The 13,236-nt window shown below is 41.1% G+C and overlaps 1 protein-coding gene across 1 annotated transcript; it reads left to right on the top strand.

The window, feature by feature from the left end:
• The first annotated feature begins 761 nt into the window (after positions 1-761).
• On the top strand, positions 762-7,265 carry AHSG (alpha 2-HS glycoprotein). The gene is made up of 7 exons (XM_009966399.3): positions 762-965; positions 2,386-2,496; positions 3,742-3,826; positions 4,703-4,866; positions 5,156-5,269; positions 6,038-6,118; positions 6,987-7,265. Exons 1-7 carry the CDS (start codon positions 762-764, stop codon positions 7,263-7,265), a joined length of 1,038 nt encoding a protein of 345 aa, XP_009964701.2.
• The last annotated feature ends 5,971 nt before the right edge of the window (positions 7,266-13,236 follow it).

The raw sequence follows: 13,236 nt of genomic DNA, 5'->3' as shown, positions 1-13,236 counted from the left end.
CATTTTCCTTATAATACTTTTGTGCCCATTAGGATCTTCAGTCAAATCCTCAAAACTGTACAACATATTCCAGAAAAATTTCTACAAAATGCCTGCTTTGCAAAATAAAATTTCAGGAACTACTGGAAGTATTCAGATTATTCAGAGAAAAAAAGAGCTGATGCAAAAGATTTAGAAACTATGTCTCATTTCCTATTCCAAATGAATTCAGTAGCAAAAGTTACTATGCAATTACATTTACTGTTGAATGTGATCCTTAGAACTGTTTCAAATTCCATTTGCTAGTTTAGCATGTTACTGATCTCACAATTTAGACTGGTGTCTGGTGAGATTTAGGCCCTAACAGAATGTGTCCTGTTTACAAGAAAGCTTAAGTAGTGCTAGCATCTCTACACATTTAACAGGAGGGATCATATTCCTCTTGCATGTACTGTATTTGTTGGTAAGAGAGTGTCTAAAAATTGTGTTTTGTTTTTGCTGACACTTTCTTCTTTAGCTGCTTTATCAGACTTTGCAATATCCTACCAGATAAAATTTACTTTGGCCAATATTAATCAGTCAGCTTGATGTCCTAACATTTACTTTTCTCTTCTGTTGTTTGCAATGCCTCTTGGTATGGGGACAAATATCAGACATGTGCTCATGCAAAGTCTGTGGTATGTACTATATAAATGAGACCCCACTTCTAGCTACCTAGCTACCCTCTGAACAGTATTCTTAGATCGTTATTTCTGAAAGGGATCATTTTTTTTTCATATGCCATGAAGGCACTAGTAGCTTTAATATTGCTTGTTCAGCTTCCAATTCACAAAGCTGTACCAGCAGCTCCCCCTGCTCCCTTGGGATGTGATGACCCAGAATCTGAGGCAGCAGCTGAAGTAGCCGTGAGTTATATTAATGGCCACAGTCATCACGGATACAAGTTTGACTTAAACAGAATTGAGAATATCCGCGTGCTACCCCAGGTAAGTGAGGAGCTTGTAGGCTGAGCATTATGTTAACCTGGAGATGCTTGGAAATGGCCAACAAGCCCTGCCAAGGGCTGTATCCTCACATGGGGTAAGTCATCATGGCTCTGTTGATTTAAATGGGGCAATGCCACCTGGTAGCAGTTGAGAATCCAGGTCACTGGAATGTATCTCTCAATGAACAGAACAGAGGATGAGAGAGAAATGTTCAGATATTTTTGTACAATGCTGGAAAGGGTTCAGTTTACAAATGCAATGTGCTTGCTAAGGCAGATCATTCAAAGTGCTAATTCATGAGTCCAGTAGCTAATCTGGAGAAAAACTGTGAGGATAATCTTCATGATGCAGGTAATTATTTATTGGATAAATGCATACCTATCATAACTCCATACTATTAGTGATTTTGTAGTAGGCATTAATTTTACCTAATATCCTACTGAGCTGACAAGGAAGCTGAATGGAAATAACTGTGGCTTGTAGTCTCATTTTCACTAAGATCTATTGCCATCATCGTAGGCATCTAGAAAAGCTGTAGAAATGGTCATGAATACAATGTATGCACACATTCAGAACCTTTGGTTTTCTCAAAACATTGAAAATGATCCCAAATATTAACAAGAATGAAACTCAACGGCTGTTTTCAACTTCTTATGAGAGCGAGAATAACATTTACGAGAAACTAAACCAGACATTAATGAGATTAGAGGTGTGCCCACAGTTACCTACACAGAAACACTGGTGATACTGCTTTGCTTGTATTTAATACTCTTACACTAAAATAACATCATTGGTTTAAATGGAATCACTCATGACTCAAACCTCAGAGACAATCTCGGAGCTAGGGAACCTCCTTTCTGCCCTTCCACTCCTGTGCCTTATGTTATAGTTGCAAAGGTTCAGGAACAACCATAAAACATCCTGCAGTCCATACACAACATGGCTACTGGGGCTGGAACTTAGCTGGTGCAATTCGGTGTAATTGCAATGGGATAAATGGGACAGGCCAATGTGCATCATTGTTTATTTGGTATCTGGTTAAAGAAACATGGCATTTTTTCATCAACAAAGACATCTGTTGATTTTTTAAAACTACCCAACAAAATAAAATCATTAACTTAAGAGAATTAACCCATTACATACAGGCCAAACTTTCCCAAATTTATGCACCAGTTCCTTAGCTGGAAAAAAATTAGGGTGACTATCTTGACTTACTCTAGCTAAAAAACTGGGTCCCGTTTTTTACAAAGTTAAATAATAAGGACCCATTCAGTTACTCTAGTGTATACCTGGAGCTTTTATGACAGTCAGCAACAGAGCCACAGTGCAGGCCCAGAGAAGCAATCTGGTGACGTTTTGTGAAGTAATTACTACAATTCCTGGTGTTTTTTTGTTTTGTTTTGTTTTGTTTTTCTTCCAGGGGCCGAATAATGACATAATATTTCTTGAACTTGACTTATTAGAGACCACATGCCACATTCTCAGTCCTACGCCTCTTGCAAACTGCACAGTAAGGAGCTTCACAGAACATGTGAGTATCTAAAGCACTACTAGCTCAGTCCAAAGGTGCATGTTCAATATGTTGATGCTAGAGGCCAGGCTATCATCAGTTAGATTTCTAAGGAAATGTTACAACACTGTAACAGTCTATAACCACCCAATCACTTGTAACCTCCTTGCTGATTTTGTTGCCTTCGTGTCGTGAAGGATTTCACTCCTGGATTTCTTTCATGTCCTGTTATGTGAAGAACGCAGGTCACTGTCAGCATATCAGCCCACATACAGTTTACGAATGCCATGAGACCTTGCTTAGGGGCTCCAGATTCAGCCCTCTATGGTCAATCCAGATGTCACTGCCTTGTTGCAAGCTGTAGACAGGGCAGGTTGTGAACCTGTGCAAACAAAACCTTCACTGGGCTACATGTGGGGTGATACCTAGTGAAATTCTGTCAAGTCTAGCCACCTAGTCCTAGTCAAGACTGCAGAAGAGCTATTCCCTTCAGACAGGACTCGGCCTTCAAAGTAATGCTTAGCTGGAATTTACTGGCCTCAAATATTTTGTTCTTATGCAAGTGTGATCCAACAGTGAAAAGCTTTCCCTAACCAAAGCAGTGGAAGCATTGTCTGAGTACAGGCAGCTCTGGTTTCTAAGCAGAAAGCAGAACAAGCAATTGACAATTTAAGCCTGCTGTTTCTAGAATGGGGCCCAATTCACAGAGCTCATGACTAAATTTGAATCATGATCCACCCCTGTATTCATCAGGGCTCAGATCCCATTTTCCATCTTGGGGGAGGTAACTCTAACTGTTCCCTCTTCCCAGTGGCTCCAGCTTTGCCTTTGACATCTCCTCCCCTGCTGGATCATGTTGCATGTGAGCGGCTCACACAAGGCAGCACTCTGCTGTTACCATGGCCACTGACCAGCTGAGATTAGTGAGAATATTATCAAACAGCTCTGCAGAAGGTCTTAATTCATAAGTATTCATATTCTTTGCTCTTTATGAGAGAGGAACCTGAACCAAATGTCCATAACCTGACTACTCTGGCACTTCTGATACTTTTGAGATCCAGATTTGGATCTAAACTTTGCAGCCCTAGTCTTCCTTTTACAAAATCACAGACACCAGGACATGCCTAGCAGCGCCTTTGCAATCAGACTGATTTTGCCAGGAACACTCAGCCAGGATCTGTTCTGTTGAGTTTAGAAATAGTTGCCCTTTTCAGAAATTCCTCTTTATCTGAACGATGTAACCCTTTTATTTTTGTCTCTCTCTAGGCAGTCGAGGGTGACTGTGATGTCAAGATGCAGAGGTTGGATGGAAAGTTATCTGTACTTGCTAGTAAATGCCACTCACATGCAGGTAAAGACTGTTCTTTAGGTTTGAACCTAGAGGCTAGAGTATTACTATAGCACTGGTTACAGCTCACTAGCTTTTCTGATTCTAAAATGCTGTGTATAAAAATGTCATAAAGGATAACAGTTAATGAGTTTTCCAAACCCAGATGTTTTGAAAGTGACTTTTTCCCCTTTTCTCATTTCATTCACTTACAAACCCAGCCCTGTCTCTTTGCTTCTCTTCATTATGACAATTAAGATACTCTATCTGGGGAGCAAGTTCCAGATTTGACCTAGAGATTGCTGGTACCAAGGCTTTTCACTCAGGAGTTTAGTCGCAAGAATCTGATTCCTTATTGGTCTGAATTTACTAGAGCTTGTTGATCTTCAGAACCCATTTGCCAGATGCACCTTGTTTACTAAACCCAGCATTTTCAATATTGCCATGGGAAAGCAGAATCTGTATTCTGCATACTCTGTACAAGATCTCTTTGCTCTGTACGAGATGTCTTCAGTACTACTTTCAAAACTGGTGAGTGAATGAAACAACACACGCAAACACAATTTCAGTAAATTAAAATGTCTTAATTTTTCCACCATTCCTTGAGTGAGCTGAGACATCTTTTCATTGGTGTCATGTATAGTTTGCCAGAAAGAGAATTGATTAAAACCTGAGTAAGGACATTCAAAATATGCTACTGAAGTCCACAGCACTTTTGCTTGCAGAAAGACTTGACTGGCAAAAGTCGTGTGAAATACTGCCATCTGTAGTCTGTACTGCAAAAATTCCTACCACTATAATTTGGGACAGACCATGAAACAGTGGTTGAACAGGTCTATAATGCCGTTCAAAAGAACCTACAATCTGGTTGAAACATAATCTGTTTGGTTCCTCCTGCAGACTCAAGTGAAGATGTTCTCCAAGTCTGCCCTGACTGTCCACTTCTGGAAAGGTTGAATAACACTGAGGTATTAGCAACTGTTACAGCTGCACTCAATGACCACAACAGCAAAACTGCTGATGCTTACCTCAGACTCCTTGAGATTGGAAGAGCCAGAATACAGGTAATTGCTAGAACAATGTCTAGTTTTCCATGTAAACAGAATATTTCTTCTGTGGTAATTGTGCAGTGCTAGCTAGTTTTGTTTGCAAACAGATTTAGCTTGCTCAAATTTGCCCTACTGAATTGCTCTTGATTTCCCAAGCATTTTGTGTCATTTTAGCCATAGGATTCCCTTTCACTTCAGTTGGAGATGCAGAGCTAGAAGCCACGACATTTGCCTTTTATCTGTATTCAGCAGCTCTGCAGTTTCACAGTGCAAAGTCAGTTAAATAATTTTCCTGTTTTATCAGTATCACCCAGTGCACGTTGTTTCTGTTGAGTTTGCTGTGGCTGCCACAAACTGCTCAGCAAAAGAAGCTAAAGATAATGTGGAGGCTTGTCAACTGCTGCCTGACGATCAGTCGGTAAGTATGCCAGCACATCAGTCCTGATCTCGACAGCACAGAGGTAGAAATCCAGCATGCTGTGATGTGCTCACACTTGTGCAGGAATAGACCTTTGTGAGGATGAAAGTGCAAAAGATGTATACCATCATGATATGATTTTCAATATATAATTCCTAAAGCTCTATCACACCTTTCTCTTCCCTCTGAGGTATCTGGACTGAATCCTGATATATTTGAATATACTTCAAAAAGCCTCGAGGACCAAAGTGTCCGTTACACAAAATATTTTTAATCAACAGAATATATATTATTATTTACTCTTCTTAGCTTGAGCACCTGAGAAAATCAGGCTCTTTGTACTGGACAGTACACAAACACATAACAAAAGGGCAGACTGTTTTACCTTCCTACAATTTAAGTGCTGTCAGTGTGTTTTGTTCTGATATATAGGCTCTTGAGAATTATACTGTACGCTTTATCATGCTAAAATTCTTCATCTGTTTCTGATGAAATGGAGTCCTAGGCAGTTTTAGTGGGTGTGAACCTTTTACCTAGTTTCCTATATATCCTCTTTCTCCCTCATATCCAGACATACAAAGCATCTCACTCTAGAAGAATACAGGAGTTTCACTTATTTGATGGTTATGCATTTAAACAGCTTGGCTTTTGAGTCCAACAGACTAAAAAGCAAGCGCTTTACTGCTCAGATAAAACATGAGAAGATGTAGTTATTTCTAAATGCACTGAAATTAACTTTTTTCTCTTGATTATGTTCTGCTTTGCCAGAATTTTGGTTTCTGCACAGCAACAATGGTAACACGCCCCTCACAGGACCTCAGAGTGGACTGCCAGCTCTATGGACATCAGGTACCAACTCCAGATATTCCTTTCCTTCCCAGAGTATTCTAGCCTACTAGCACTGTTAGAAGCAATCACCTTTAGTTTACCTCTTTCATTGTAGACTGCATTAGCTATCTGTGATAACTTAAGTTTAACTCCGCATCCTAAAAGCCAAGGTAAGGTAGCTCCTGATTATCCTATGGATTTCTGTGCCAGGAACTGTGTCACCTCTGTCATCTATGCTTGACACAGTTTGTCCTCGTAACTATCTGGGAGCTTCACATGTCTGGTAGGGCAAAGGGAACCCACTCTGCTTAGCTAGGGGGATGAGGCAAGTAGATGTAAAACATAACTGAGTCATTGTGGCAGATGCAATCAGCTGGGGCTTGCTGCTAGTAGTCCTTCGACATGACTAAATTCAGGGAGCCTGACCTGCACTGCTATAGCAAGCGAAGGAAAATATACGTGCACTGGTCCTGAATGCTCTCCAGGTATTCTAGCCTCCATTTGGTCTGAGAAGGGCTAGGTGGTGGCTGAATGCTTCCTGTAGACCAGAGCTCTTGGTAACACAATAGTAATTAGCTGTTTAGGAGGTATATGAAAGAAAGAATAAGATGGCTGGTCTTGAATGTTTTGCCAGCTGCAGTGGGGGGCCTGAATGTTCACATAGAATTTGGTGCTAATGATCCACTGGATATTAAAAATGTGTTCCTGCACTCACTCCTCTGTATGCATTCAAATGCAAATTAAACTTTTGTGATGGTCAGGAACATTTTGTACCTGGGTTGGAGGCCTATATCTAGTTAGGAGCAGGGTACCTAGTAAGATACCAATATCCTGTATATTGTAAGCCCCAAGTCACTGAACAAAAACACAAACTGTTTTTCTTTTCCAGCCTGGAGTTACCTACTCTCAACCAGGTCAAGATACATCAGCAGGACTGGTGCCCAGTGTTGTACAAGGCTTCACAAACCATAATCTCAGGCTTTCTCACAATAACCCTGTTGCATCTGAATCCAGCTCTTCAGAATTTCCTACTTCCGTGCTCTCAGCAAAATCTGTAGCAAAGAGAGCAGTTGCAGAGGTTGCTCAGCATGACAAAGTAGCTCGCCCAGTTGGCTTTGTGCCTCCTCCTCCTCCATGCCCTGGGAAGATTCGTCATTTCAAGATATAGGCTGTGTTACTGACATGGCAATACAGTGAACTAAAGGATTAGTGTGTAGCAGCAGAATCAACATACAGAACACAAGATCAAGTGAAAATAGGTGAGAACACTTGACTGTGAGCCCAAATGAGTTTTACCATCCAGAGAGCAGAGCTGTGACCAGGATCTTGCAAAGGCCTGCTTCAAAATATAGGTGATTACAACACAGAGCAGTTGTTTTCTCTACATACAGGGATGCTCTGGTTAAAATACAGAAAATATTGTTTCAATGAAACTGTTGTAAGACCTATACAACAGTTGTAGCTTTGTGATAGAAACACCACCAGAAAGGTTACTTCACAATAAAATGTTCAACAGAAATGCTTTGGTACCTTCTATCTGTATATATTTTCACTTAGTTGTCAAGTATCTCCTTCACAGCATTATGAGTCATATTCTGGGCTTGACTTCAAAAACAGTAAGCTCCTGCACTTCTCATCAGCTTCACTGGGATGTGTGGGTGCTGAGCACTGCGGAAAATCAGGTCCGTCCTTTCTTTTGATCACACACCAATAACATTGAAGAAGTGGCAGGAAAAAAAGTCTTTTTCCCTTCCACCTGTAGTGTTTCCTAGCATGTACCTACTTTTAATATCCACCAGAAGTACCTCAATACTTTTGGACATAGCATAAGAGCATGCATGTCTATGAAAAGAACAAAGAATCAGGACACATTCATTGCTGTGCAGTGTCAATTCTTCCAGCCAAACACATGTCTATTCGCTGTCTTCCAGCAGATACACAGGTGCAGTATGATCACAGAGTACTGTATGGCCTGTGTGCATATGAGGGAATACCAATTCAAGGGAATAAAAATATACTACAGACATGTGTCTCCTATAATAGGACCCAGACAGTGATGGCAATTTACCATTGTCCTAGCAGTCAAATCTTCCCTGAATTTCTGACACATGTTAGAGGCAAAATCTATTCTAGGTAGAGAAGTAATAAGGGACAGGGGCCAGAAGGATCTTTACTGCCAGCCAGACTGGAATTCTGCAGTCCCGGGGGAGCAGTCTAAAAGACAGTTATGAATCTTTAACCAGGAACAGCACTTGCTACAAGATAATTATCATGCAGGCAGAAAAAGCTGCAGAACACATGTCATTTCTGAACTGTTTCAAATAACCTACCCTGTTCTCCTGGTTACAACCTTCCAGTATTCAGTAAGCAACACAACTAACATTTGTTCTTGGTGACAGTGCAACAGGTTGCTGTACAGAAAGGTTCTGCTCTGCTGTGTCAATGGGGAAAGGAAAAGACAGAGGCACTTGCTTCAACTGGATGTGTGGAAGGGAAAGAAAAAGGGAAATCAGCCCAAACTCTATAAGCCATAGTGCAATGTGATGGCAACACACTGCTGACATGCTCTTTCCCTGAAGGCAACAGCTCTCATGTTTCAAAAATATGCTGAGTTCTTGCAGGAAGTGTGTTGCAGGCAATTGCACAAGCTACTACCAGTCAATTGCTGGTGACTTTTTCCTTCTCTGTAAAGCAGTGACTCCAGTATGTTCTGTGTGCAGCCATTCATTCAAAAAGCACTAGCACTAAGCTGTAGAAATTTCTTGAAGTGGCAAGGCAGGTGGTCCTCCCATCCTGCTGCACGAGATGCAGTACAGGATTTAATGAAATGGCTACTATTATGATCTGTATTTCTATAACAACGGATATATGAGACTGAATTTTTACCTTGCCTGGACCCATTAGTTTTCCTAGCTTCTTCTATTTTTAAAATTAGGAATTGCCTTAACTAAACCATACAAATTGTCTTTTATACAATGAAGTGGGTGCTAAATTATAGAAGAGATGGTGTTTTCCAGGTTTAGAAAATTCTCTATCTGATGGAAGAAACAAGTATGTTTGTAGAAGGGATCCCTGCCCATGGGGATCTCTGAACTCCAGAAATTATGCATTTTCTTGTTGCCTTTTCCAACCACAGAAAGCAAGGATATGTAGCAGAACATCTGCAGCCTCCACACTTCATAGATGTTCTCCTACACATGGTGTAATTAACCCACTGTTTCCTAAAACAGGGAGGGGGAAAAAAAACCAAACAAACAAACAACAAAACACACAGACAAAAAAAAAGGAAGAATTGTTCTGTGCATTCCAGCTAGCAGCTGCACCTCATCTTCTTTCTCCTTAACACTTTCCCTCTTAAGGACACATTTTGCTGTCTTAAAGATACATTTTCCATGACTGCTTTGAAGCAGTCACTTTGTCTCCCCTAGTATGGCCCTGTATTCACACACCTGGACCTTAGTAACAGATTCAGTATTTAGTAATAGATTCTCTGGGCAATGAGTGCCACAAAATGGCAGTACATAAAATACAAATACCTCCTTCCCTGAAATGCAGCATGAATAGTTTTGCCAGGTCTGCATCACTGGCTGACAATGTTTTTCATTTTTTTCAAACCCTGTTTTGCTAAAGCATATGTACTTCATGTGCTGCTTTGGCTGGACATGCTCAGACTTCCCAGCTGTGTCCATGTTTTGAGGTCAGCTACTTCAACTGAGAAATTTTTTCCTCTCCAGTGGAAGGATGAGTACAAAGAACAGAGTCAGGGATATAACAATTCCCCATTATAAGAGGCACTGACACAGCCAGTACTAACTGGCACCCATCTCCATAGAAATGCCATGTACTGTAAGGATAAAGAAAATGAGTTATTATCCTTTAGCCACAGGGGAAGCATCCCCAGGCACAAGGAACAATGTTAGCCAGTCTGCATTGCTGCTTTTGCTGTTCCTGTACTATGGCTACAGCAGCATTTCTCAACATTCATCCCTTGTACCCCTTCCCTCCAGGATACAGTCCGTACATTACCCCTCACCCCGAGTTTGCAAAGTGACTGGCAATACACAAAGTGGCTCAGTCTAGCTGCCATGTGCCCCTTCTGTCCTGCTATCTGAGTTTTCCACCTCGGCCACCAACCAAAGTCTTATTAGAAGAGTTTCAGTCCCAGTGCTGTTGCAGGACTTCCTGGCTGTATGTATAATTCCACCCAGCTTTCTGTGGATATTCCCTGGGACGGGTTCTCCTGTCTCCCAGAGGAACATGCTTTGAGCAGTGCTGGGCTAAAGAGCTGAGATCCTTTATACCATCAGTAAAAAAATGTGACAATACATAAAATTTTAAAAACCCCAACCTTTACAGTAGTATTAAATAGAGTTTTCCCCACTTGCCCTTTGCTTTCCTCACTCAATACAGGGGAAACCCTCAAACCTAAAGGTACTCGGTGTCATCCAGCAGGTAGCAGTGATCACAGAGAATCCCATGACAGAAAATGAGGGCCAGGGAAACGGTTACCCAGCTTCTGGTATCCTTCAAGGTGAAATACTGCAGAATTGCCCCTTGGTAGAAAACCAGTTACTTCCACTCGGATCCTCCCCAAGTAATGGTGGTTGTCACTTCTCTGGATTTTCAAGATGACAGTTATTTGTGCAGCAATTCCACCCTGTCTCCAGCATGGAGTTCCTGACAGGTTAGACACAAGGCACACAGCTGTCATTTCAAACTAAAGTTTCTCCAGTCAGAATTTCCCACGACTCTCTTTTATGTGTACTCAGCAAATCACTCAAGAATCAGTAGTGACCACAGTGCAGTCTCTTAGCTGGCCAATCAACCTCCACATTCAGCAGTGAGGGGATCAAAGGTACAAATAAACCTGCTCATCTTAGTGTGTGCTCTGTGATACTATGGGGGGAGCAGCTGAGTCAGTGAGCGGCTCCCCCCCGAGTCACCATCTCCATCATCTCTAGTCACATCAGGATTGTATTATATTCAGAGACAATAATGTTGCTGAAAAGGAATGAAAGCAGAGCAATGAGTAGTGCTAAAATAATTAAAACAGTGACATTGTTGAACCAATTTTCTTTGTTCCTCAAGCCTATAGCCACAAGTTTATGATTCTCCTGGGGCCTCTTACAATCTAGACTGGGTTAGGCTGTGGCAGTGGTTAAAGCAGCCAAGGAGCTAAAGATTAAGCAGGTGGGACTCTTTTCCTTGAGCCAATTCTGACCATATAATATAAGGGAGACAATAACACTGAACAAGATAGAAAACTAATGTCCTAAATCATCTGGCCAAGAGACAATTACGGGATAAGTAGCTGCAGTTCACAGAGAAGTCTGGACTAAATCAGGAGAACTATGCAAGGTGATGTGAACTGGCAAAGAAACAATTGGATGTACATTTTCCTTGATTCGAAGTACAAAAAGAATAATCTATGGGCAAAAAAAAAAAAGAGCAAGAAGTGACACAAGGAGGAAGGCACTGGCTACAAGAAATCAAATGAATGCAGTTCACCCTCCAGTTTATGTTACATGCTCTCCTTTCTTTAAAAAGCTCTTCTTGCTAGATTCTCCACTTCAAACCTTTGGCACTGAGACGAGTGTAATCAGCCCCAGGTCTGTAACTTTCTTACAGGCCACCTTCCTCTCCCTTCCCTTCTCAGCATGTAATTTCAGATGGTTCATATTTCATCACTAGGTTTGGTTCTCAGGCAATAAAAACGCAGCAGCATGTTACAATTAGAAGTAGAGTCCATATGCAACTGTACCTGCCTCTAAACCCACAGGAATATATAGCTAGGCATTGCCAGGCAGGGGTTGAAACCAGGTGCAGACAAAATGTTAAGATGGGAGGAGACAAAAGGAAACAAGACTTGCTCTTTGGCATCAGAAGCAACGTGTAACGATGGCAAGTTCACAGAGTACTTTGCACAATGTGGCAGTGAGAACTAAGTCAGAAGTTGACTTAGGAAATGTTCAGGGCTCAATGAAATCAGAGTGGGGGATCAAATACCTGGTAGGTGTAAATAAATTGAGAGTTTTAGGCAACAAAAGATGAGTGGGCTGAAGTCAAGGCATTGAGATGGAACAAATCCTGAAATGAAGCCTTCAGTAGTCTAAGACCATTCTGATAGCCCTGGTTCACTTATTGTATATTTCCCCCAATTTCTTACAGCAGTTTATTTTGCACCATCCCACCAACAGAAGTGAAATCTTCAGAGTGAGAACAAAATTTATCACATCTATGCCACCATATTCAATTACAGTGAATGTTAAGTCCCAAATAAACACAACAGAAATTTCTGCTTAAAAGGCGACACCACGATGAAACTGTTAATTCTTTACATTGCCTTATTCTCATGCTATCTAAGAGTACTTAATGGCTTCAGGAGGCCATTTATCCACAGACTTCTTGTCCGGACATGGACTGCATTTTGTTGGCTTGGCTTGGGCTAAGGGTTAACATTCATCTGTAGGTATCCAGCTGAATCAAAATGCTCAAAGAATGAATCCAAACTGAGCATTCCGTCCCAAGCAAACTGACTGCATATAACAGAGAGTCAGTATATTTGCTTACAGTTAGCATTTAAGAAATGCAAAGTATAAAATCAGCCAACCGTGGGGCCCTTATCCAGTTCCCATTCAAATTACTGAGACCTTTGTCACTGTCTTATTTGGGAGAAGAACTGGATCACTGACAGAAGAGAGCTGGAGCCAGACCTGTCCTGCTTTATTATTTAATAATTTCTTTATTAAATAAACTTATTTGGATTTTTTTAAGCAATTCTGGTTTCTTAAGAAAGCAGCTTTGCGTGTATATTCTTGTCCTTTGCAATGAGGTCAAAGTTATATGATCTGCCCAATGAAGTCTGAATTGGAGATGTAAAGCCAGAAGGAGAAATTGCTCTCTGGTCTCAGAGGGAGTGACAACACTTTTGTAAAACCTTGTAATCATTGACTTAGTGTTTGCTGTTGCAGCTGTAGATTTAAAGGCGATGGTCAGTATGCAATAAAAAGGGGACACAGGCTTAAAAAGAGACACAGCTCCATTACATTACAATAGCTCCATTACCTGCTATTTCACACAGGTCAGCCCTTCCTTACTGACCTTCCATTCTGATCTGCTGCCCTGGTTTTCTAAGCAGA

Source organism: Tyto alba, unplaced genomic scaffold (assembly GCF_018691265.1).
Source record: "Tyto alba isolate M040663 unplaced genomic scaffold, T.alba_DEE_v4.0 Super-Scaffold_10, whole genome shotgun sequence".
Taxonomy (NCBI): domain Eukaryota; kingdom Metazoa; phylum Chordata; class Aves; order Strigiformes; family Tytonidae; genus Tyto; species Tyto alba.
The sequence above is the reverse complement of the archived record's forward strand: the minus strand, read 5'-3'. Positions and strand labels throughout refer to the sequence as shown.

Bases quoted from the DNA above. Each gene is read 5' to 3' on its own strand.
- AHSG (XM_009966399.3), top strand. From the start codon at position 762: ATGAAGGCACTAGTAGCTTTAATATTGCTTGTTCAGCTTCCAATTCAC. The intron at 4,867-5,155 runs GTAATTGCTAGA...CTGTTTTATCAG, and splicing joins TTGGAAGAGCCAGAATACAG to TATCACCCAGTGCACGTTGT. The intron at 5,270-6,037 runs GTAAGTATGCCA...CTGCTTTGCCAG, and splicing joins TGCTGCCTGACGATCAGTCG to AATTTTGGTTTCTGCACAGC.